Source organism: Dasypus novemcinctus, chromosome 7 (assembly GCF_030445035.2).
Source record: "Dasypus novemcinctus isolate mDasNov1 chromosome 7, mDasNov1.1.hap2, whole genome shotgun sequence".
Taxonomy (NCBI): domain Eukaryota; kingdom Metazoa; phylum Chordata; class Mammalia; order Cingulata; family Dasypodidae; genus Dasypus; species Dasypus novemcinctus.
Genome location: NC_080679.1, coordinates 42,017,589 through 42,044,584, shown reverse-complemented (window position 1 = coordinate 42,044,584; position 26,996 = coordinate 42,017,589). Strand labels below are relative to the sequence as shown.

Below are 26,996 nucleotides of genomic sequence, written 5' to 3'. Positions count from 1 at the left end.
AGTAGCTTTTAGAAAACTAACAGACCCCCTTTCTTTGGCAGATGGAGATCTAGTTTTCTCAGTACTATTTGTGGAAGAACCTACCCTTTCCCAATTGAGAGGTCTTTGCCCTTTGTCAAAAACCAGTTGGCCATAAATATGAGGGCTGATTTCTGAGCTCTCAATTCAATTAGTCTATATGTCTGTTCTTGAGCCATTACTGTACTATTTTGATTACTGTAACTTTGTAATAAAGTTTAAGATCAGGAAGTGCAAGTTCTCCAATTTCATTCTTCTTTTTCAATATGTCTTTTGCTATTTGGAGCCCTTTATCCTTTCAAATAAATTTGAAGACTGGCTTTTCCATTTCTTTAAAGGTTGTTGGAATTTTTATTGGAATTACATTGAATCTATAATCACTTTTGGTAAAATTGACATCTTAACAATACTTAGTCTTTCAATCCATGAACACAGAACATCCTTCCATTTATTTAGGTCTTATTTTAGCAGTGTTTTATAGCTTTCTGTGTACAACTCATTTACATCCTTGATTTGATTTATTCCTAGATATTTGATTCCTTTAGTTGCTATTATAAATGGAATTTTGTACTTAATTTTTTGTTAGAATGGTTCATAGCTTGCATATAGAAACACTACTGAATTGTCAATGTCGGTCTTCTACCCTGTCACTTTGTTGAACTCATTTATTAGCTCTATGAGTTCTGTTATGGATTTTTCAGAATTTTCTGTATATAGGATCATGTCATCTAAACAGGGAAAGTTTTACTTTATCCTTTCTATTGTGGATGCCTTTCCTTCCTCCCTTCCTTCCTCCCTCCCTCTCTCCTTCCCTCCCTTTTCTCCTTTCCTTCCTTCTTGCTTGCCTGCCTGCCTAATTGCTCTGCCAAGAATTTCCAGTAAAATTTTAAATAACAGTGGTGACAGTGAGGATCCTTACCTTGGTCCTGATCTTAGAGAGGAAAGCTTTCAGTCTTTCAACCTTGAGTATGATGTTATCTGAGAGTTTTTCATATATGCCCTTTAGCATGTTGAAGAAGTTTCCTTATATTCCTAGTTTTCTGTGTGCATTTATCAAGTAGTGGTGCTGGATTTTTTTTCAAATACCTTTTCTGCATCAATTGAGAAAATAATTCCCCCCCCCTTCATTCTGTTGATGTGACATATTATATTCATTGATTTTATTAAGTTAAACAACTGTTGTGTTGCTGGGATAAATCCCACTTCATCATATGTATAATTCTTTTAGTGTGCTGTCAGATTCAGTTTTCTAGTATTTGGTTGAGGCCTTTTACATCTATATTCATAAGGTATATTGTTCTGTAGTTTTCTTTTCTTGTGGTATTTTTATCTGGCTTTGGTATGAGGGTTATATTTGCCTCACAGAATGAATTAAGGAGTGCTCCATCCTATTTTAGTCTTCTAGACAGTCAAAATGCAGATATCATAAAATGAGTTGGCTTTTAACAATGGGAATTTATTAACTTAGAGCTAACAGTTTTGAGGCTGAGAAAAATCAAGCCATCATCAGGGTCTGCTTTCTTTCTGAAGACTGGATGCTGCTGATCCTGGACTCCTTTGTCACATGGCAAGACATGTGGTGGCATCTATGGGTCTCTCCCTTCTCTTCCAGGTTTCATGGCTTTCAGCTTCTGGCTTCTGTGGCTTTCTCTCTTCTATCTCTGAATTACATTCTATTATAAAGGACTCCAATAAGAAGATTAAGACACACCTGGGCCGCACCTTGATTAAAGTAACCTAATCAGAATGTCTACTCACAATTGGTTTACACACCCACAGGAATGGATTAGATTCAAGAACAGGATTTTTCTGGGGTCATATATCTCCAAAACATCACACTGCACCCTCTGGACCTGAAAAAGAATGATCTTTCCATATGCAAAACACATTCATCCCATCACAATATCCTCAAAGCCTTAAATCATTTCAGTAACAATACTAAGTACATAGTCTCATTGATGGATATAGGATGACTGAATACCTGAAAGTAATGTTTGTTCCCTGTTGCTAGGATACAAAGGAAAGAATTATATGTAAATTCAGAGGTAATGAGATGCAATCCTCTTTGGGTGCAAGATTCTGTTTCTTGTGGTTGAGACTATCCTGTTGAAGCAATGAAGTATGAAAACCAGCTTCATCTGGTTGACCAGAACCATGCAGAAGCCCTGGCAGTCCTCACTTCAACTTGCTTAATTAACATAGTAAAATTCCCACCCTGCAGTAGTTATCTACCCTTTTTTGATCATGCAGTGTATGTGCAAGCATGATTTTCTGAACATACTAATATAACCCGCTCTGTATATTCATCCATATGCATAAAAGCTAAAGCATAATCAAAGCAAATGCTAAGTAGAAATTTAGGTTTTGAAACCGCAGCACAGGGAATCAAGTCTGAGTTGCTTTAGACTGATCTTGGCTCCTTACCTCTGTAGATGAAATAAATGTAAGTTCTGCCTACCTCTTATGTTAAAGTTTTTTTTCTCTACATCTCTGGTTATTCTCAAAGGCCCAGCTTTGGGGACTAATATCATTAAAATCATTTATAGGTGTGTTCCTGGGACACTATTCCCTTCTAGCTGTGAACCCATGAAACTTAGAAAACAAGTTATCTGCTTCCAATATACAATGGAAATACAGGCGTAAGATAAATAGTCCCATTCCCGTAAGAAGATATTGGAAAGAAAACAAGGGTCATGGGTCTCATACAATTCTGAAACCCTGCAGGGCATACTCCAGTAGAGTGCAAGTTCTGAGGGTCATCTATGGAATGATGCTTTGTCTTTGGGGCCTGACGGAGCAGCAGTCCCACCTTTCCCAAGTACCTGTGCAGTGGCCATGCTTTCCCCAAACACTGGGGTGAAGGTGCTAACATCTCCAACTAGTTGGGTGATAGCTAGGCTCTAGGTTTTTCCCTCTTCAGGTATCAGGGTGGTAGCCAGTCTCTAGGCTCCATCCTTCTCAAGCATTTGGGCATTCTCCCAGCCATCTGAGAATACTGTGCTGGTAATACTCTTCCTGAACAGCAGGGCAGAAGGCCGACCATCTCCAAGCTTCAGGCAAACACACTTTCCACAAGTATGGGTCTGCTGTCTTGGCGTGATAAGATGTCTTCGGCCCAGACTTCAGCTTCCATGGTTCTGCCTTTGAAGTCATTTTTCCTTCGAGCTGTCTCTTTTCTGTCCCTTTTAGTCCAGGCTGGCAGTAGTTCTGTTAATCAGATTTCACAAAAAAACTTGTCAGTTTCATATCTAGTCCACAGGTGTCCAGGCCATAAGACAAAGAACTTTTCACAAATAATTTATGGATAACTATATTTTCAATCTTGATTTGCACTGAAATGGCTAACTAGTTCCATGTTCTGTGAAATCCTATCATGGTGCATTAGTCTCTGGGAACTCATTTTTCAGAAGCTCCGAATTTTCCAAACCATCAATTTCTGGTTTCTTTGTACCCAGACATTCAGTTCTCAGCTTATCCCTTTCCTTTCACATTTTACTGTGCACTGCAAAGAGGAACCGTGCTTCACTCTCCATATTTACTTTGGAAATCTCCTCAGCTAAATATCCAACTTCTTCACTTCAAATTCTGCCTTCCATTTGATTTCAGAACAAAAATTTTCCAGCTTGTCCACCACTTTAAAACAAGGATTTCCTTTCTTTCAGTTTGCAATGACACATTCATCATTTTTGTCTAAGTACTCATGGGAAGTAACTTTAGCATCTGTATTTCTACCAACTTTTCTTTAAAGTAATCTAGGCCTTTTCTATAAACCGCCTCATAATTCTTCTTGCCTCTACTAATTAACCAATTAAAAGACCTTTTTAACATTTTTGGTATTTACAATAACAACACCCTACTCCCCTGGTACCAAATTCTATTTTAGACTGCTAGTCTGTGGAAATGCAGATTCTATAGAATGGGTTGGCTTTTCCCCGTCCTCCCCCTCCCACCCACCCACCCTACCCTGCTGGTTTTTCCTGTGTCCATTCACTGTGTGATCTTGTCTCTTTTTGTCTTCTTTTTGTTTTTCTCCTATAGGATTCATCGGGACTTGATCCTGGGGATCTCTGATATGGAGAGAGGTCCCCTGACACCTGTGCCACCTCAATTCCTGGTTTCTGTTGTGCCTCACCTTGACTCTCCCCTTCATCGCTCTTTTTGTTGCATCATCATCTTGCTGCATGATTCATTTGCGTGGGCACTGACTCGCTCTAAAGTCACTCGGCTTGCCACGCAGGCACTTGTGCAGGCACTCGGTTTTCTGTGGGGTCACTTGCACAGGCACTCAGCTTGCCACATGGGCACTTTTTTTTTTTTACCAGGAGGCCCCAGGTATCGAACCTGGGTCCTCCCCTGTTAGGCGGAAGCCCTATCACCTGAGCCACATCAGCATTCCCCATGTTCTTCTAATAGCAATGTGTACACAATATTACCACCATTGTTTATGAATAACTTATTACTTTTCGGTCAGACTTACAAGTTAATTAAATTTCTAATTTATAGTGCTATGTTACTGAAGAGTCCAACATGCTATAAACTAATAGTTTACAGCTGGAGGAATACTGGGAGTGGACAGTATTAGACAGATGGGAACCAGGTAATTTCTTTTATTCATTCATATAGTCAGCAAATATTTATTGAGCTCCTACCGTGTCTCAAACACTTATGTTGGTTTGGAGCTGTTATGTTCCCCAGAAAAACATGTGGGTGTGAACCTTTTGATGAGTAAGTAGAACCTTTTGATGAGTTTACTTCAGTTAAGGTGTGACCCAGGATGGGTCTTAATCCTATTACTGGAGCCCTTTATAAGCAGAATGAAAGCCACAGAGTAAGCAGCCAGAAGGTGAACCTCAATGGAATCTGGAAGATAAGGGAGAGACCAGGAAATGCTGCCATGTGCCTTGCTGTGTGACAAACTGAGGACCAAGGATCACAGGCAGCCAGCCCCAGAACATCAGTCTTTGAGGAGAAACCATCACCTTGATGACACCTTGATTTGGACTTCTAGTTTCAAAACTGTGAGCAAATAAATTCCCATTGTTTAAGCTGATCCATTACATGGTATTTCCTTGAGCAGCTAAGGAAAAGTGAAACAACACTGTTCTAGGACCTGGAGATATAGCAGTGAACAAAGTCTTAAGATTTCAACGAGCTTACATTTTCATTGGGGGAAACACACAACAGACAAACAAATTATACCTCAACCTTTTTTTTTTTTTAAGATTTATTTATTTCTCCCTACCCCCTTGCTGTTTGCACTTGCTGTGTCTGTTATCTCCCTTGTTTCTTTAGGAGGTACTGGGAATCAAACCCAGGACACCTCTGATTTGGGAGGGAAGCACCTAATTGCTTGAGCCACCTCTGCTCCCTGCTTTTTCTTGTGTCTCTCATTGTGTTTTTCTACTTGTGTCTCTTGTCGTGTCATCTCATTGCATCAGGTTGCCATGCCTGCCTGTTGGGTCAGTTTGCTGTCTTGCTCGTCCTCTCTAGGAGGCACTGGGAACCTCCATTCCCTGCTTTATTGTTTCTTTCATTTATATATATTTTTCTTCTTGCGTCTCTTGTTGTGTCAGCTTGCCACACCTGCCTGTCACGCTGGCTGTCTTCTTTAGGAGGCACTGGAAACTGAACCAGGGGCCTCCACGTGGCAGGCAGAAGCCCAATTGCTTGAGCCACATCCACTTCCCTATACATCAGCTTTTAAGTGCTACAGTGATAGAGTAAGGGAGAAGCAGGGTTGTTGTAAGAAGTTTCACAGACAAGGTGATTCTTGAGCAAAGACTTGAATGTTGTTTGCTGATATTGGGGAAAGAGCATCCCAGGTAAGAGGGGACAGCACATGTAAAATTTTGAGTCAAGAATCTGAATTTGAGCAACAGCAAGGAAACCATGTATCTGGAGTGAGATTAGGGAAGACTAAAGTATTGGAAAACAAATGAGAGAGCAAAATGTGGGAGGAGAATACTAGGGCCTCACAGGCCATTTTAAGTGAGATGGCAAACTAACAGGGCATTTTGAGCACAGGAGTGACTTACTTCTATGTTAAAAGATTACTCTAGCTGCTAAATTGAGAATAATCCATGGATTGGGGAGTGCAAAAAAAGCAGAGGCAGGGAGACAAGTTAGAAGGCTATTTTTAAGAGTACAGAAAACTTTTAGTGGTAAACCACACAAGGGTAGTAGTGGTGTAGGTGGTGAGAAGTGGTCAGATTTTGGATATATTTTGAAGATAATTTGAAAGGAATAGATTGTGAGGCCTATGGGAAAGATGGAAAGCATACTTCCTAGGCTCTTGGACTGAGCAACTAGAATAGAGTTGCCCTTACTAAAACGGAGGATACTGCAGGAAGAGTAATTTTTTTTCCATAAGTTCTGACATGTCAAGTTTCAGATGCCTGCTAGACAACCAAGAAGAGATGTTGAATATAAAATGCAAGTTCAGTGTAAAAAAAAATCAAGGCTTAATTTGCGACTATTTGCAACGCCTCTCAACTCTGCCATCCCAGATTGAAAGCAGCCATTGACATTAGTAAAGGAGTGTGGATTGCAATGCTCCATTTAAACTTTATTTACAACACTGAAACTTGAGTTTCATATAATTTTCACATATTACAAAATATTATTTTGATTTTTAACTAAGTTGCAAGCAGGATGGCATGCAAAGCCTAAAATAGTTGACCAACAGGTGGTATCAGTGAAGCAAGATGGCATTAGCTGATAATTTTTTTCCCTTATTTCTTTAGCTGATAATTTTTAAAGTTGGGTGATGGTATAAGCAGTTTTATTATACCAAGTTCCTCAAGTATTATGCCTATGTTTAAACTTTTCACAAAATTTGTTAAAATTTACCAAAGGTTATCATCTTGTGCGTTTCCCCCCCCTTAAAACAGAAAGCTTCTAAAAGTTGTCCACTGCTATTAAATGCGGCTGCCTGCTTTTGTTTTCTCTCCTTAAGGAGCAAATCCCTTTTGAATCCACAAAACGTAGCGAGCCTTTAATGGTGGTAAAATAAGTTCTCTAAATTTGACATTTGGCGACAACGATTAAAGTATGAGCACAATGAGTAGTTGTTTGGGTTTGTTTTTACATTACCTTGCATCACCTGGACCAATCCCCTTTCCACAGCAAGAAATCAAAAACGAAATCCCCTCTATCACGTATCACCACAGAGTTCCCACTCTCCCCCCCTCCCCCCAGAAGATTCCCGGAAATGACGCCATCAGCCGAGCGCTCTGTAAGCCCGTCCCCAGTCGAGGAGGGGTGCGGACGTCGGCACGTCGATCTTCCGTCCTCTCTTTCTCCTTCCCGACTTGGGGAAGACTTTGACCCCAGCGCGGGTTCTAACGCCAGCTGCGGAAAGAACTGCGGGAGCCTCGTCTACTGCGCCTGCGTAGGTATGCTGGGGCGGGGACTCAGGCCACCCCGCCCCCTCTTAACCATGCGGCCAATAAACAGCGGCCGCTCCGGGGCTGGATAAATCCTTAGCGGCCGGAATAATTAGCCGAGGGGCAGCGCAGCCCCTGGCTCCTCCCGACCGTGGCATTCCGCCCTGCGCCGTCGCCGCTCCGCCTCCCTCCCCAACCCGCCTGCCTGGCTACGCTTTGAGCACGGGTCTTTGGCTGGCTGGAGAAGGGGACGTGGGAAGCAAGTTAATACTGCGGCGGAGCGGCGGTGGCGGCGCAACCCCTTAAGTGAGCGCGATGAATGGAAGCGGGTCGGAGAGTTAAGGGAGCCGTGGGGCGAGACAGTAGAGGGCCCGGGTTGCTTCCTGGCGGTGGAAGGGCTGTAGAGTGAGGGGCGGCTGTGAGGGGGCGAGGCTGTCCCGGGCGTGTCCCGGTGCGCTCCGGGCGTCTATGGGTGTCGCGCGTCGAGAGACGCCGAGTTCGCATTGCCCCATTTCTAAAGCAACTCGTGGCGGCTTGGCAGACCTTATGCGTGCCTACGTTTCGGTGGTCTGGGATGCGGGGAGGAAATTTAAAGATCCCCGAAAACATTTGGAGGCTTTCCTTGGTGCTTTCCTTGCTCCTTTTTTCCTGGATGGAGAAGTAGAGAGGCCAGGTGGGCAGGTCGACTTTCACTCTCCGGAGATTGTTAAAACAAACAAACCAGGAATTCCTCACCCTCCTCGCCCACGCCCCGCCCCGCCCCACAACAAACATTCTCAATAACCTTTAAGGAAGCAGACTAGGAAATTCTGAAAGATTTTATGTTAAAAAAAACAACAACACGTAAGTGAAATGGAGTTTTGCTATTGTCACCGGACGCGTTTTTGGTTATGAGTACCGGTCTTTATGAAGTCTGCCTCAGAGCAGACTCGTAGTGATGTGAAATATTGTTAGCTGTAATGTTTTCTGAAACTGTAATATGGAATTTAATCAATGAGTGTAAAAAGTTGGTCCGGTTGATGTTGAGAAGTGAAGCAGATAGGTCTTTTCGAAAAATCTAGGTTCTTTAATGTAGTTTCTGGTTCTAACAAATCTTTGGGTATTTTTCTCTTTCACAGATTATTTGATTGCTCAAGTACCGTTGATGAAGATATGTTGGAGTAACTGCTGAAAACTGCCTTTTATTGATCAGAAGACAGTCCATTTGCTTCACTTGTTTTCCCTACTGCTTTGAGCTTTATTGTAACGACTGAAAAACTTGGAAAATAAAATGAACATGCTATAGTCTGAACATAATATTTTTTTTTTTGAGGAACCTTAAAGTGGCAGAGTGAAAAGCAGAATGGCATCCAGAGAGAGGCTCTTTGAACTTTGGATGCTTTATTGTACAAAGGTAACATTTTTTCTTTTTAAAAATGTTTTGTTATAAAAATTTTTGACTGGCCTTAGCATCACTTTATTCAGTGGATAGTAGTGTGTTTATTTATAGTAATTTATAGTAACAACCCAGGCTTTGAGAACTTTTAAGAGATTGTTTCTTTCCCAGTTTTTCCCATTGAACACATAATACAGTGTGGGCATACTATTAAAAATATACATCTGGTTTTTTATTTGATACTTGTCAACATTGATTCCAATATTATATAAGTGAAGTTATGGTGACCTTAACAAAAATATAAAATATTTTTGTTTTTGTGCTTTCCTTTTCCTCCCACAAATGGGAATAGGATAGAGACATTTTGTGGAAAGGGATTAAATGTTTTTCTTACTATTAAACATTTTAATTGTATTAAAAAGCTATTGTATAATAAAGTCATCGAAGTGCTTACTAGGTATTTGCCGTTATATTTGCCCTTGTGGAGTATTGTCTACTTGATCCTTACAACTCTGTGAAGTGGGTAATGTAATTTTCATTTAAATGATGAGAAAACTGATTCAGGATAAATGGCTAGTGAGTAGCAGAACTGAGCCTGGAACTCAGTACTTCCTGACTCAAGTTGGTGCTCTTACCCACCAGGATTCCTTACTATTTTATTTTTGATATGCAAAAAAGCTCATCTTTTCTCTTCTTGTCTATATGTGAATTTTTGCCTGTTATCTTTGATTTTAAGTTAGTGGAAAAGAAGGGTACTACTTAAGAATATGTTTTTTCAAGTGAGGAGCTCCATTATTACTTTGAGGGTACTGGCGAGATTCTCAGAAACACCCAAAGCTACCATTGAAGTTAATTTAGATCTTTGTGGTGAAGTTCTCAACTCAAGGCCTCCATTTCTGCTTTATCCTTTCAGGCGTCTTTTTATACTTTCAGCTCTTTAAAAAACAAGTTATTCTTGTTAGGTTTACTTTAACAATCATCTTAGGTATCTGTAATATTAAATTTTAGAGATCACACTGGAATTTTCTTTGACTTCTTGGATTGAAATTATAATAACTAAAGGACATAAACTTTACTTTGAAATGCTTAATATAGGTATTTAAAATAGCTTTTAGTCTTGTGTTATTTAATGCCAGACATGTCTTTTTAAAAATAGACCAGTCTTCCAACAAAAAAATCCAACTCACCAGACACTTTTGAAAATAATCATGAGCATGTTAGCCAAAAATTAAAATGCATTTTTAGTGGGAATGCCCAGTAGTTTGAAAATGATTTATTTCAAATTTCATCAAACTTACTAGGTTTTACTCTTTTCAGAATAGCAAAAGGTAAATGGAGTTATATTTGTCTTATTAATTAGTTATGTTGTTTCTAGGTCAACTTCATATTTTATTTAAGTGACATAGAGCTTATTGAAAAGACAGTGCAGTTCATTGGCATATACTTTATTTTATTAATGATTTTAAATATAATGTGAATCCTTACTCTTTTGAAAATGTCTCTTCTCAGTAATGAAGTCCAATAAATTCCATTTTTTTGTTTAAGATTTAAGTCATTTCTATACTAGACACCAGCTTTCTTTTCTGCAGATACCTTGAATTAAGTAGCTACCAAATATGTATCATAGATTAACACTCCTGTTCCATAATGAGGATGATCACCAAATACCTTTTTTAGTCTCATTTTTCTCATGAGAGAGAGGGAGTGTGTGTGTATATATGTGTGTGTAGGGAGAATGCTTGTGTGAATCCCCACTAAGATTTTTGTTTTGGTCTCTGAGGAACAAGTAGTTTTTGCCCTTATTCTAAGTAGTGTCACATAGGATTTTTCAGTTCATCTTTGTTTTTTAGTTTTTTCTAAAGAAGAATTTTACTCATGCACAAGTAGAGACTATATAATAGTGAATTTTTGTATTTGTCACCTAGCTTCAACAACATTCAAGTTAATGTCCAGTCTTGTTTCATCTTCATATGTAATGCATCATTTCCCCTCTCTATACCCCGGAATTATATTAAAGAAAATCCAAGACAACATATAATTTTACTCATAAATATTTAAAAATATGCTTGTAAATAAGGACTCCTTTTAAAGACATAATTGCAATACAGGAATTCTTTAGATCATCACATATCTGTTTGGGTCAAACTTTCCTGGCAGTTTCATAAAATGTTCTTTTACCCCCTGCACTTAGTTTGTTTAACTTAGTATGTAAAGTATACATTTTGCTTTTTGTTGAAAATGTCTGCTAAGTTTTTTTTTTTTTTCCTGCTAAATCTTTTTAATCTACAGGTTCCTCCTCACCACCCTTATTCCTTCCTATTTTTTGGAGAAATCAGTGTTTTGATCTTAAGAATTTTATAGTCTGGATTTGCTGGTTGAATCCCTTTAATTTTATTTACTTATTAGTCCTCTGTTCTTTTGCCTATAAATTGGCAGCTGTAGGGGCTTGATCTGATTGTGCTTCTGTTTTGGGGGGAAATTAGAATAATTCATGGTGGTAATGGCCATTAGTGGACTTTGTATATATGCATTATTTTATTAGGGAGTTGCAGAACTGATAACTATCATTTTTTCAATTATTAGTAGAATATTGATATAGAGAATTTTCCTTTCTTCAATCACTTGATGACAGTTCCTTCAAGGGAAGGCAGTCAGAATAAATGTTTGATTCTTTAAGTTTATCAGTTTTCAGAATAATGATTTGCTAGCCATTCTCCCAAGGTGACCATTTTTTTTTTTGTCTTGAGTATCAAGTTCATCTTTAATGATTAAATTTTAAACAGGGTCTACCATTTTGCTGCCCTAGTTGCTATGCTGTCTGTAGCAAACGCTGTATATGTACCCAATTAAAGGAGACTTCAAAGAGTTGTGAAGGACTGCTGTAGGGCAGTGATGTTAAAACATTCTCCATATTTGTCACAATGCCAACCTTGGTACAGGTAGTCCACATTGTATTAGCAATAGATCATTATAATGATAAAATGTTTCTTGTAATGTGATGCTTTACAATTGCCATTGAAAATTATAAAAGTTAGGACTACATCAGAAATATTTCTTGGGCAATTAAGTGTGGTTAAAGGAAGACTAATCGAATATTTAAGGTCTTCTATCAGTCTGGGTTAAGTTGGAAGCCTAAACACTAGTGATTGAAGTCCTTTTAGTAGAGTTAAATTATTGGTGTCAGTTTTTAGTGGTTGGGTCTACACATATTAAACTGAATATTTGAAAAGAAATTGGGTAAAAACTTTGCTGTTTGGTTTGTTACCAGTCTTGTCAGGTCTAACTTTACTTTTTCCTTCTGGGAACAGCATTTAATTGCTTTGTTAGAAACATGTATCTTCCTAATGGGTGATTGGTTAACCTCATGTAATCATCATTACATGATACAGGCAGGATGGTTTCTGATCACCACATTTCTGCTCTCACCTATACGAGACTCAAATAATGTAGATTGAATTTTTCTGTTCTCTAGTCATCCCCACCCAGAATCAAGAATTTGATTAACAGTGCATTTCATTTAGCACTTGTAAGTTAAACATTAATTTGAGCATGTTTAAGCTTGTATCTGGTTTTTAGTGTAGTAGTTTATTTCATCTTAGCATTTTTTTCTTAAGTACAGAAGGGAAACTGATTTATTTTTTAATGTCTAAAGATTTTAGTTATGTGTTTTAGGCACAGTGTTATTCCATGTATGTTTTTTTTCTTTTTTTTTTTTTTTTAAAGATTTATTTATTTATTTAATTTCCCCCCCTCCCCTGGTTGTCTGTTCTCGGTGTCTATTTGCTGTGTCTTGTTTCTTTGTCCGCTTCTGTTGTTGTCAGCGGCACGGGAAGTGTGGGCGGCGCCATTCCTCGGCAGGCTGCTCCATCCTTCGCACTGGGCGGCTCTCCTTATGGGTGCACTCCTTGCGCGTGGGGCTCCCCTACGCGGGGGACACCCCTGTGTAGCACGGCACTCCTTGCGCGCATCAGCACTGCGCATGGGCCAGCTCCACACGGGTCAAGGAGGCCCGGTGTTTGAACCGCGGGCCTCCCATGTGGTAGACGGACGCCCTAACCACTGGGCCAAAGTCCGTTTCCCTCCATGTATGTTTTGACATTATTTATTCCCTTACAATGCACTTGAGGTAAAGAGACAGTGCTGAGAACAGTTTTGATCTCTATGTTACCATATAGCGGAATTCATATATTGCATGGAACAAGACATACCTATATCATAACATCCCTGTCTCACTTCTGCCCTTGGACAAGCAAAGGATCTATTTCTATTTCTATTGGGCATTTAGCCTTTTGGGAATGCCACCTACGGTTGGTCACCAGAATATGTAGAAGAGAGAAACTGAGCCCCCTAAATTCTTTGATCAGATTAAGCTACTTTTGTTCTGTCTAATGGAAAGTATCAGATGTATTAACTGAGTAAAAAGATACAAATTGACTCAAAAGCATGGCATTTTGAAATGTGAAAATGTGGGTTGAAATTTATGGTTCATTTTTATAATTAGGTTGGTTTTCTTTTTCTTTCTTTTTTTTTTTTTTTTTTTTTGATAATTCAGTTTACCCTGAACAATTAAACAGTTTTGGGAGGCTGTAAGGTTAGAGCTGACTTAGTTCCAATTCTTCTAGGACCTGAAAGCATGTTACCTAGTCTCTATATCTCAGTGTTCTCATCTATCACATGGAAAAGATAACTGTTCTGTATATCTTTCCAAGTGTTTGAGAGAAAAAATTTACTGATTATATTTAAAAGCATCTTAAAAGTAAGAAATATAAAAATAACCATGGTTAGAATTTTGTACATATGTGCATGTGTGTCTCAATCATGATTGTTTCCATTTGCCTTTTATTATTGTATGATAATAAAGGGCAATATGCTCTTTTTATCAGTAGTAATAAAACTTGTGCTTATGAATATCTTAAGTAATTTTAAATTTTTATTTAAAATTATTTGCTTTTAAGCATAGTGCTTAATTATCCTGAATGATGAGTTGAGATTTAAAAAAGAAATCTAAACCAAGTTTGTTTTGGATCTTGTTGATGCTCCATTTCCTGCTGTTGCCCTTTGTCCTGCTAAATCTGGAATATGACTGAAATAGATAGTTTTGCAGTGAGCTCAGAGTAAATTTCCTTTACAGAATTTAAGTTTCTTTATAAAGAAAATAGAATTCAAATGTGCTTTATTCAGGTTAAAAAGTTAAGTATTATATAGATTTGGAAAAAAATGGAATGACCAGATACTCTTCTAATGATAAAATTATCAGTTTGTTAATCAGTTTTGGTTGTTATCCTTAAGAGAAACATTCAATAAGGTGGACCAACATAGATCGACCCTTATAATTTAATCTGTATTTAATACATCCCTGGCATGTTCAAAATGTGCGAATGTCTCTTTGAATTTTCTGTGGCTAAATGACTTTGTAAGTAAGGAAAGTAATGTTCTTTGCCTCTAAGAGGGGAAAAACAATTTTTAGTTGCTCTATTATAGTGGTTACCAATTATATGTTTGATGTAAGAATTTAATGTGAAAGCAAGAAATGCGTGTTTAATATCAATAGACATGGGAGTAGCCCTTAAGAAATGAATAATACCTTTGTGATTGGGCTTGAGGAGCTTCCACACTACACTATTAAAAGTCATTAATATGCATGATAATTTTGTATTTCATAGAAGGTAGACTTGATGGTGCTTAATGTTTAGATGTGTGGAGCATGAGGGAACATAAAGTGTAAGATAATTTGTAAATATTTTTACTTTGTAAATTGGTAGTTGGTCATCCCATTTATCAAGTTAGCTAGTACAAGATCATTAGGATTTTAGGTAAACATGCTGAGTTTGCAGTGCCGGTGGAATATCTAGATAGAGAGAGATGTTTTGCATTTGGGTCTGTGGTTTAGAAGGGAGGTTTTTTCTGGATATAAAGATTTGTAAGTTATATTGGCAGTTATTAAAAAGTTATCTGAGAGTAGGAAAAGAAGACCATTAAAGTCAGGGAGTTCTGGAGAACATTAGCATTTAAGAAGAAGGTAGAGGAATAAGTTTATTAAGGAATTTGAATAGGAGGAGAACCAGGAGTGAGTTGTCTCACAAAGTAGAGGGATGTTATAAAGAGAGTAGCCGGTAGTGTCAAATTTAACATAGCAGTAAAAGCATTATGGAGCATGTATTGGATTTGGCACCTTAAGAAATTTTTGGTGGTTTAGAGCAATATTAAGAGTAACAATAAAAAGATGTTAAAATATAAGTCATTTTATTTTTTGGTTACTCAGCAGACTTAAAATTATTGACAAGCTGCTATTAAAGTTTTAAAATGTTTATGGGTTATGTATATGTTTAGATTTAATAGCACTACGACTTAGTACAGTGGTTATAGTAATTAATAGTCCCATGAACAGTGTGTGAGAATTTCAGTTGCTGTACATCCTCACCAATATTTGAAATGTCCTGTCTTTCATTTTAGCTTTCCAATAGGGTTTTAGGAGCATTGAATTGAGGTTTAACTTTGCATTTCTCTGATGATTAATTAATTGGACATATTTTCATATGTTTAGTGACTATTTGAATATCTTTTGCATAGATGCAAAGATGTTTTTCTTTTTCTTACTGGTTTATTCATTTTTGAATGAGGCTTTTGCTGATGCTTATATTGGGAATATCTTCTTTTACTTTTTGGATTGTATTGCTTGACTTTTGGTACAGTCAAGCCCAGTAGATTACAATAATCAGAATATATTATCATGCTGATGGATTTGCAGATCTGTTGCAGTTCTGTTTCAGAAATTCTGAAAACCTTCTGGACAAATGTTGCCTGGTCCCTGACCTTAGAGAAATAATTTTCCATGATTTGATTCTGGTTCTGTTCCTTGGGAATAGTTGCTCAGGCTACACTGTTCTATTGTCCTTGGCTCTATACTCTTGGGGGCCCTTCTTTTTCCCTCGTTTCCTTTGGCTTTCATTGGAAACCAAGTACTTTCTGGGGACTGAGCAGCTCCCTCAGCCAGCTTCCTGCGTATCTAAAGCCTCTTCTTCAAATTGGGCACTCCTCTTCCTTTCCGATTCTTCTGCATCCAGTTGTTTTCTCCTGTTGAATTATGTTGTCTAATAACTTCAACATTTATTTCATAGTAGTGGAAATAAGGGACATACTTATTTAGTTTGTTCCTCACTTTAAAGTGGGAAAAAGACTTTTCAATTCGGTTAGTTTCCGACTTTGGGTTTGAGGCATTTGTATGTATATTCATGTGTGTATGTATATGTATATGAAATCATCTCTTTAAATCATGGAATCATTGTAGTTTATGATAGCAAATACTTTATTTACTTATTCATATTTATTTCTAGGTTTACTGATATAGTTTCTAATATTGCATGTTTGCTGCTAGTGGAGTATTATATAAACTTACTAAGGATAGTTTTGTGTGTGTATGTTAAGGTGTGGTAATTAGAATATTCTCAAGTTCCAGGAAAATGATATTTTAAAATTAATAATCAGAGTCATTACTTGCATTAATCATTTAGATTTAGTAGTTGCCATTTAAAATATTCCCCTTTATTAGAATCCTCATTATGGCTTTTAAGTGGGTACATTTGGAATTGGATGCTGGACTTAATTTCCAGTAGTCCTTCGTTGGTAAGAGGTCAAATAAAATGATTATATAGCAAGGTTTAATGCCTTTTAATGTGTGAATATAATGCCTTTTAGTGTGGTTAACTTGTTATTGTCTAGACTCTGAGACCTTGGATGTTGCCAAAATATATTTTTATTTCTTTTGGGAAAATTATAATTAATTTTTTTTCCTCTTCCATTCTTTTTTTTCTTTTTTCTTTATTAGGGAACTTGTTGATGTACTGTACAATCATGCATAAAATACAGGATTCTCAAACACCACCATACTACTAACACCTTGCATTCGTGTGGAACATTTGTTAAAAGTGATGATAGCACATTTTTTTATGATTGCACTATTAATTAAAGTCCATGGTATAAGTTAGGTTTCACTGATTTTTTAGTATAGTTCCATGGATTAAATAAAAAAATTATTCTGTTACCTTATGCACAATCTAACACTTCCCCTTTTATTCATATTTGGATATATATTTCACTGCTGTTAATTGCATTCACAATATTGTGATACCATTACCAACACCCATTACAAAAACATTTCTGTCATTACACATAGGAATGCTGTACATATTAAGCATTAGTCCCTACCCCCACTCCATTCCCTGGTAACCTGTATTCTGGTTTCTGACTCTGAGTTTGCTCATTCTAATGGTTTCAAATCATTAAGAGCATACAATATTTGTTGTTCTGTTCTGGATTATTTCACTCAACATGTTATCTTCAAGGTTCATCTATGTTGTTGCATTTATCAGGACTTCATTCCTTTATATGGCTGAATAATATTCATTGTATGCACATACCACATTTGTATATCCATTCATCTGTTGATGGACATTTGAGTTGCTTCCATCTTTTGCCAGTTGTGAATGATGCCGCTATGAACATGGGCATGCAAATATCTGTTTGAGCCCCTGCTTTCCATTCTTTTGGGTGTATGCTAGTAGAGGGACTGCCGCATCATGTGGTAGTTTTATACCTAGCTTTCTGAGGAAGTGCCAAACTGTCTTCCACAGTGGCTACACCATGTTACATTGCCACCAGCAAAGAATGAGTGTTCCTATTTCTCCATATCCTCTCCAACACTTACTTTTTTTTACTAGCAATTCTCATGGATGTGAAGTGGTATTGTGGTTTTGATTTGCATTTCCCTGATGGCTAATGATGTTGAACTTTTTTGTTTTAAGATTAGACAGGATCTTTTTTATTTAAAAATTTTCATTACAGTCATGGTGTGTTTGTATATTAAAAAACAGATTAAAAATTTTAAAAGAAGTAATTAAAACTCAAGGTGAGGAGATAGTAACAGAATACTGAAGTTGCTTTAAAAGAGTTCAGGGCCCCTAGATCAAATAAATTTACATTGTAAATACAAAGAGAATTTTTAGATAAAACTCATGAGTTCTAGAAGTTTTTAAGAAATGATGGCAAATTGGAAGGGTGATGAAGATTAGAGTAAGGAACAGTTTTGATTTTTTTTTCTTTAATGTATTTTTTATTTTTTATTTTAAAAGATACTTAGATTTTACAGAATGTTACACAAAAAATATGAGGGCTTCCCATATGCTCCACTCCCCATACCTCCCACCCTTCCCCACATTAACAACTTCTTTCACAAAATGTTGCATTCATTGCAATTGATAAACGTATTTGGAACATTGCCACTAAGCATGGATTATAGTTTATATTGTAGTTTACACTCTCTCCTATTCAATTCTGTAGGTTATTGCAGGATATATAATGGCCTGTATCTGTTATTGCAGTGTCATTCAGGACAATTCCAAGTCCCCAAAATGCCCCATATTACACCTCTTTTTCCTCTCCCTGCCTTCAAAAACCAACCCATTTCTGATATATGGCTTCTGGCAGCCTTTAATAAACTAAAACACTTAACTTGTCCTGATCTTAGAGGGAACTCTTTCAGTCTTTCACAGTTAAGTAGGATGTTAGCTGTGGACTTTTATATAAATGCCTTTTTCCATGTTGAGGGAGTGTCCTTCTGTTCCTATTGTTCTAAATGTTTTTATGAATAAAGGGTGCTATATTTTGTCAAATGTCTCACCTGCATTTATTGAGATGATATATAGTTTTTTCCCCTTCATTCTGTTAATGGCTGTGTTACATTAATTAATTTTCTTATGTTGAACCAACTTTGCAAACCAGGGACAAATCCTACTTGATCATTGTATTAGTCAGCCAAAGGGGTTCTGATGGAAAGTACCAGAAATCTGCCTTTTATAAAGAGTATTTATTTGGGGTAGAAGCTTACAGTCACAAGGCTTAAACAATAATGGGAGTCTAAGTAGAGACAGAAGTTTTAAAAAGGAACAAAACCGCATTACTAGATTTAAATAACACAATAACTGAAATGAAAAATGCCCAAGAGGATTTCAAAAGCAGAATGAAGCTTGCAGAAGAATTAGTGAACTTGAAGGCAAGACATTAAAAGATTCATGCTGAGGAGCAGAAAGAAAAAAGAAATATTTCTTTTAATATTCTGCATTAGGTTGCTAGTATTTTGTTGAGGAGTTTTGCATCTATGTTCATAAGAGATATTGGTCTGTAGTTTTCCTTTTTTGTGGTATCTTTATCTTGATGGATTGAGGGTGAGGTTGACCTGACCCTCAGAATGAGTTATGGAATGTTCCCTCTTCTTCAGTTTTTTGGAAGAGTTTGTGCGAAAGGTTTGTCAACTTTGTTGATCCTTTTAAAGAACCAACTTTTTTTTTTGAGTCTCTTTATTGTTTTTTTTTTCTATTTCATTACCTGTTCTCTAATCTTTATTATTTCTTTCCTCCTCACATGTTAATGAGCTTCTTTGCCCCTTGTAACTTTTTTTTCTCTTGCCCCTCCCTTGTAACTATTTTTGACTTAAAGTCTATTTTATCTGGTATTAGTATAACCACCCTCCAGCTCCCTTTAGTTGCTATTTGCATGATAAATTTTTTTTTCCTTTCACCAGCAACCTACTTATGTCTGACTTTAAGGTGAGTCTCTTGCAGACAGCATATATTTGCATTGTGTTTTTTATCCAAACTGCCAATCACTGCCTTTTTAGTGGAGAATTTAATCCAATTACATTTAAAGTCACTATGATAATACATTTCTATCTGTATATATTATTCATGTTTTCCTTGTGGTTACCATAGGGTTAATTTTTTTTCTTTTTTTAAGGTACTGGGGTCAGGAATTGAACCTGGGACCTTGTATTTGGGGAGCTGGTGCTCAATCATTGAGCCACATCAGCTCCCCGATAGGGTTAAAATTTAACATTCTAAATATATAACATTTATATTTAACTTGATATCAACTTAACTTCAATTGCATGCACATATACTTTTCCTATACCCTTCTGTCCTCCTCCCATTTTTTGGTACTCTTTTTTGCCACTTAATTTTTATGTTGTATGTCCAAAAACATAGATTTATCATTATTTTTCTATACATTTGCATTTTAATACCTGTAGGAAATAAGAAGTGGAGTTACATACTGAACAGTTAATGATACTAGCATTTATTATTACCCTAGTGATTACCTTTGCCACAGTACTTTATTTCTTTATGCTGCTTTGAACTACTGTGTAGTGTCCTTTCCTTTTTGTTTGAAGAGTTCTTTTTAGCATTGTTTGTAGGGGAGGTCTAGTGGTAATCTACTCCATCAGCTTTTGTTTATCTGAGAATGTCTTAAATTCTCCCTCATTTTTGAAAGATAATCTCATCAGATATAAATTCTTGGCAGGCAGTTGTTTTAGGACTTTTAAGTATTTCATCCCACTCCTTTCTTGCTTCCTTGGTTTCTAATAAGAAATTGGCACTTGATCTTACTGGACTCCCTTGTATGTAAAATGTTGCTTTTCTCTTACAGCTTTCAGAACTTTCTCCTTGTCTTTTGCATTTGTTAGTGTAATCAGTATATAATGGGTGATTTCTTTCTTCATGTTTATCCTGTGTGGTATTCTCTGAACTTCTTGGATGTGCATATTCACACTTTTTGATAGGTTTGGGAAGTAGTCCGTCATATATTTGAATATTCCTTTTGCGCTTTTTCTCTCTTCTTCTGGGGCTGCCATAATGTATATATTGGTATGCTTGATAGTGTCCCAAAGGTGTGTTAGGCTATATTTGCCTTTATTATATCCTTTTTCTCTCAGCTCCTGTGACTCTCTAAATGTCTTGTCCTCAAGACAGCTCCGTTCTGCTCCTGAAATCCTTTTGGGCATTTTTCGTTTCATTGTGGTATTTAAACCCACTTCCTTTTAAAAATTTCTGTCTCTTTACTTAGACCCTCATATTGTTCATTGTTTTCTTGATATCCTTTGGTTCTTTCTCTGTACTTTCATCCATCTCCTTAAGCATTTTTAATAGGAAGTTATGAGTTTATGAAACAAATATGCATAATGTGCAGAATTCGCATACATCACCCCTCCACCAATACCTTACATTGTTATGGAACATTTGTTAAAAATTATGAAAGAACATGATCAAGCTATTACTGTGAACTATGGTCCGTACCATACACTTGGTATATTTTTTCCATACACCCCTATTATTAACATTATGTATTAGTATTGTACATTTGTTATAGTTCATGAGAGAGCACTCTCATATTTGTACTGTTAACCACAGTCCATCTTCCACCACATGGTTCACTGTGTTATACGTTCCCTTGCCATTCTATCCAAAGTATACTCAGTGGCGCTTTCTTTCATTGCAGAGTTCGGCAGACATCGCCCAAGTAAACCTTTGAATGGTTTCTTTAGTCCAAAAGAAAAAATCCCACACCTCCATATTACTGACCCTTAGAGTTGATATAGTACCTTTTGACATTGATGCAAGAATATATTGCTGTTAACCATAAGTTGTAAGTTACATTAATTGTATTTTCCCCATGCATCACTATATTCTTACCATGTTGTAATAGTGATGTACTTTTGTTCTAGATCATAGACCATTGTTGTATTTGTATTATTGTAAACCAGCCATGTTAGTTATATTCACTAAAATATGTTACCATCAACTCTATCTGATAAATTTCCATACTTTTACAGTCAAGATAATTGAAAATTCTACGTATATTAAGCATCAGTACCCCTTCTCAGTCCTCATCCTGTCTTCTAGTAACCTATAGTCTAGGTTTTAACTCCATGCATTTATTTTTAGTATTTAATTCATATTAATGAGCCCATAAAATATCTGCCCTTTTGTGTCTGGCTCATTTCACTCAGCATAATGTCCTCAAGATTCATATGTGTTGTCATATGTGTCCCAATTTCTTCTTACTGCATCATAGTATTCCATCCTATGTATACACCACGTTTTGTTTATCCATTCATTGGTTGATGAAGTGGTGGGTTGTTTCCATCTTTGGACAGTTTTAACATCTGTGTGCAAATGTTTGTTCATGTCCCTGTTTTCAGTTCTTCTGGATATATTCCTAAAGATATTTCTGGATCATGTGGCACTTTGTAGTTAGTTTCTTGAGGAACTGCCAAACTTCCACAGAGGCAATACCATTTTATATTCCCACCAGCAGTGAAGGAGTGTTCCTGTTTCTTCACATCCTCTCCAGCACTTGTTGTTTTCTGTTTTTTAAATAATGGCCATTCCATGAGGTGTGAGATGATGTCTCATTGTAGTTTTGATTTACATTTCCCTAATGGCTAGTAATATTGAACATTTTTTCATGTGCTTTTTCTTGCCATTTGTATTTCCTCTTGGGGAGAATGTCTGTTTAAGTCTTTTGCCCATTTTTAAACTGGATTGCTTGCTCTTTTATTGTTAAGTTGTATGATTTCTTTATATAGCATGGAAATCAAACCCTTATGGCATATATGGTTTCCAAATATTTCTTCCCTTGAGTGGTTTACCTTTTTACCCTCTTGACAAAGTCCTTCTTGCACAAAAGTATTTAAGTTTGAGGAGTTTCTATTTATCTGTTTTATGTTTTATTGCTCATACTTTGGGTGTAAGGTCCAAGAAACCACCGCCTCCCACCAGATCTTGAAGATATTTCCCTGAATTTTCATTTGGGAGTTTTATAGTTCTCACTTTTATGTTTAGTCTTTGATCCATTTTGAAGGCTATAAATTTTCTCTCTCAGCACTACTTTCACTGTATCCCATCATTTCTGATATGTTGTGATCTCATTTTCATTTGTCTCGTGATATTTATTGATTTCTCTTGCAATTTCTTCTTTGACCCACTGATTATTTATTAATGTATTGTTCAATATTCATATATTTGTGAATTTCCTCTTTGTTGATTTCCAGCTTTATTCCCTTATGGTCAGCAAATGCTTTGTATAATTCTGATCTTTTAAAATTTATTGAAATCTGCTGTGTGACCCAACATATTGGTCTATCTTGCAGAAATATCCATGAGCACTTGAGAAGAATGTATATCTTGGTATTCTGGGTATAATGATCTATATATATCTTTTAGGTATTTATCATATTGCTCAATCTATCTATTTCTTTATTGATCCTCTTCCCAGATGATCTATCCAATGATAGAGTGATTGGTGCATTAATGTCTCCAACTATTGTTGTAGAGACATCTATTTCTCCCTTCATGGGGATGAAATTCTTTTCTCTTGCTGCTCTCAGGATTTTCTCTCTGTCTTTGGATTTGACATTCTGATTAGTATGTCTCAGAGTAGTTCTTGTGTTTTATTCAGATGGAGTATGTTGTGCTTCTTAGACATAATATCTATATCCTTTAGTAGAGTTGGAATATTTTCTACCAGTATTTCTTCAAATATTCATTCTGCTCTTTTTCCCTTCTCTTCTCCTTCTGGGACACCCATGACATATAGGTTTGCATATCTCTTACCACCTTTCAGTTCCTTGAGACCCTGTTCGAATTTTTTCATTGTTTATCTATCCTTTTGTATGTTAACTTTCAGAGGCTTTATCTTCAAGCTCGCTGATCCTTTCTTCTGCCTCTTCACATCTGCTTTTATATGCCTCCAGTATCTTTTTAATTTCATTTATTTTGCCTTTCATTCCCATAAGATCTGCTCTTTTTCTATGTATGTCTTCAAAATCTTCTTCTTGCCTACCCAGTGTCTTCTTGATGTCTTCTATCTTTTTAGCCATTTCACTGAATTTATTAAGGAAATTTATTTGAACATCTATAATTTGTTGTCTCAACTCCTTTATGACATCGGAGGGTTGTTCTTTAGGCCATATCTTCCTCTTTCTTGGTGTGGATTTTTTGTTGGTGTCACAGCATCTGATTTACTAGATGTATTTATTCTTAGCCCATTTTCTCTCTTTAGTCTAGGGCTTTCTATTTGATTGGCTTTGTGTTACAGCCTCTCTTTGATACTTGGGTCAACTTAATTTGGAATTTTTTAGTGGCTCGTATTTAGCCAATTTGAATTTTTTCAGCTCTTTTTCATCTGTTTCCTGTCCTTTCTTCCTTGCTGGTTATAGAATAAGAGCTGAGGATGGGGTTGATATTGTAAGCTGTGGTACTGAAGCTGCCCACATTGCCTCAGGAACAATGGAGCTTCTTTCACCTCTCTCTCCTCCCAGGGATAGGGACAGAACTGCAGCCATTTGCAGTAAATGAAGCCATGAAGGCTAAGAACATCTGTGGTTGCCCACAGAGACTGATGAAGCTCCACGCCCCTTCCTCCCATGCCTGAAATGGGGATGGAGCTGTAGGTGTGAGTACCAAACTAAGCCACATGAGTCAAACTGACTGCAATTGTTCCACATAAACTGATGAAGCATTGCCTCCCCTCCTCTCCTGCCAGCAGTGGGAATGGAGCCCAGCAGTATAGTCTCTGCAGGGTGAAAGTGACTGCAGTTGCACTGTCCCTCCTCTTGCTCTGTCAGGCGAGGATGGAGCTAAATAAAGATGTGTCCAATAATCTAGTTTGTGTGGGCAGAAAGCAGTGTTTTATGGATGTGATACAAAAGCCTAAATTAATTAGCCAGTAGAAATCATTATTTCAGATATTAAATTTGAAACACTTCGACCTGAAATGAAACTTGAACCTCACTTTAAATTTTTAAACTCTGTTTAAAAAGTATCAGTGTTCTATGTAGTTAATAGAAACATAATAAATTGCTTTTCTGAAGAATTTACCTTAGTCTGATTCAACTAATGTATGCCCATGTTATTTACTTTTATTTCAACCTTTGACTTTTTAAAAAAGATTTATTTATTTTCCCCCCACCCTGCTATTTTTTTGCTGTGTCCATTTGCTGTGTGATCATCTGTATCTACTTCTCCTTTTTGTATTCTCATCTTTCTCCTCTAGGATTCAGAGGGATTTGATCCTGTGGACCTCTGATGTGGAGAGAGGTTCCCTGTCAGTTGTGCCACCTCAGTTCCTGGTCTCTGCTGCACTTTGCTTTTACTCTCCCCTTCGTCTCTCTTTTGTTGCATCATCATCTTGCTGCGTGACTCACTTGCGCTTGCACTGGATCACCACACACGCACTGGCTGACCGTGCAGGCACTTTCTCTTCTATTTCACCAGGAGGTCCCAGGGATCGAACCTGGGTCCTCCCATATGGTAGGCAGAGACCTTATCACTTGAGCTACGTCCGCTCCCCTGTTTTTTTGTTTTTTGCTCTGTATTTTTATTGTTATTGAAGTAATGAAAATTCTCCAGTCTTTGAATTTTATATTTTACTATTTCTTCATTATTTCACTGATTTCTAAAAATGTCTGAACCAGAAATTTCTTTACCTGGCCACAATGTGTGAAACTCTAAAATGAATACCAAGTTCATGCAACAAAATACATTTTACCTGGCATTCCAGATGGTAGCCTCTTTAAGCCCTGCTCATTTTAACCATGAATTTTCTCTACTATATTGTTCAAAGCTGGAACTTCATTAGTTACTTTAATGGATGGTTATTTTAAATTTAAGAAACACATATAGGAAATTTGAAATTTTTCTCACTAAATCTTGCCTTATTTAGACCTCTTTTAGAATATTGCTCCTTTTGTTTCTTTTAACATGGCTTCTGAATACTGGATGTGACATGCTTTCTTTTCATGAAAATTTTTGTAGCTTTTCACCTGTTTAATTGACTATGACTTTGTCTTAGGCGTGCTTTTCCAGCTAGTGTCAGTATCCTACTCAGGCTGTAGGCCTAGCTGTAAGAACCAAGTCAAGGTGGATGGATGAACACATCAGGGGTAGCCTAGTAGAAGAGGTTTGGTCAAGATTTTAAAGCCATCTGATCAAGGTTTTAAAAAATGGATAGCAGATTAATAGAGAAAACATTCTAGGTATACTTAAGGCATCACCAAAAAAGTACAAGGGAAAAATGATCTTAGTATAGATTTCTATTTATGATAATGAAGTAGGCTAACTATTCCCTCTGAAAATAACTCAGTTCTGGGTACATTAAAAAAAACTGTAAAAGCATTGGAAAACTGTGAAAATACAGTAAGTCGGTATGAGGCCAAAATTTTTGTGAAAGCAGGAGGTATATGGAGAATGGAAGCCATTGTTTGATGTACTTGAACTTTTGTTTTCATGTGCTAGTGGGAGGAAAGAAGTCAAAGCCAAGAGAGTAGCCAGAAATCTAATAGATTTTGCTGTGGTTCCCAAAGGCTTATATACCCTTAGGTGAGGATGAAGTAGAAACATCCTCCTCAATCTCCCACTTCCCACCAGGGGACTGCAGGGGAAAGTGCTGTTGCCAAGCAGAGCAGAGATGTGAAAAGTCTCTTAGAGGTTGTTACCAGAAGTTGATTCTTTCATGGATTTGCAAATCAAATTTACTTTTCTTTTAGGAAAGGCCCAAAAAGACTGAAGTTGCACATAATATACTGATAGTCCCTGAAGCAAATTTAATCCTCTCTGGAAGAAATTGTACTGTAGGCCCTTAATATTTTGTCAAGGACATTAAGCAACAAATAATCAGTAATGAATTTACACATTAGGAAATAAAATGTCCATTAATAGATGAGTGGATGAACAAAATGTGGTATATACATGTGGTATATACATGAAGACTTAATATTGAGTGAAATAAGCCAGACACAAAATGACAAATATTGTATCATCTGTTTACATGAAATTTGTAGAAGAAGCATATTTCATAGAGTAGATTACAGGTTACCATGGGTTGGGTGTTGCGGAGGGGAAAAAGGAATTATTGCTTAATGGGTATAGAATTTGTGAGATGTAAAAAACTTAAGGCAATGGATGCTGGTGATGGCCTCACAATTTTGTGAATGTAATTAATACTACTGAATCGTGGACTTGAAAATGATTAAAATGGGAAAATTTGAGTTGTATATTTGTTACTACAATACAAAAAAATCCATGAATGGAGTTGGATTAGACATAGCTGAAGAGAACTACAGAATTGAAAAGTAGGTCAGAAGTAGTCTTTTAGAATATTCCTGGAAAATCAGAGAGGTGGAAAATATGGAAGGAAGGTTAAGAGATATAGAAGATAATCTGAAAAGGTTTAATACATGTTTAATTGGAGTCTCAAGAGGAGAGAAAGAATGAAGCACAGGTGATATTTGAAGAGAGCACAGGTAAGAGGTTTCCAGAACTGATGTAAGAAAAAGTATAGATCTGAAAAGTCCAATGAATCTCAAGGAGGATAAATAAAACATCATA

At 36.8% G+C, this 26,996-nt stretch overlaps 1 protein-coding gene across 2 annotated transcripts in view; it reads left to right on the top strand.

The window, feature by feature from the left end:
• Positions 1–7,550: 7,550 nt before the first annotated feature.
• Positions 7,551–26,996, top strand: part of NBEAL1 (neurobeachin like 1) — a 254,607-nt gene continuing 235,161 nt past the window's right edge. The window contains exons 1-2 of one of the 2 annotated variants that reach the window (XM_058300345.2): positions 7,551–7,709; positions 8,522–8,796. In XM_058300345.2, coding sequence (XP_058156328.1) covers positions 8,746–8,796 — 51 coding nt within the window. In that variant the 5' untranslated portion in view covers positions 7,551–7,709; positions 8,522–8,745. The remainder of the gene's footprint in view (positions 7,710–8,521; positions 8,797–26,996) is intronic. The other variant, XM_058300344.2, reaches the window with a different exon arrangement.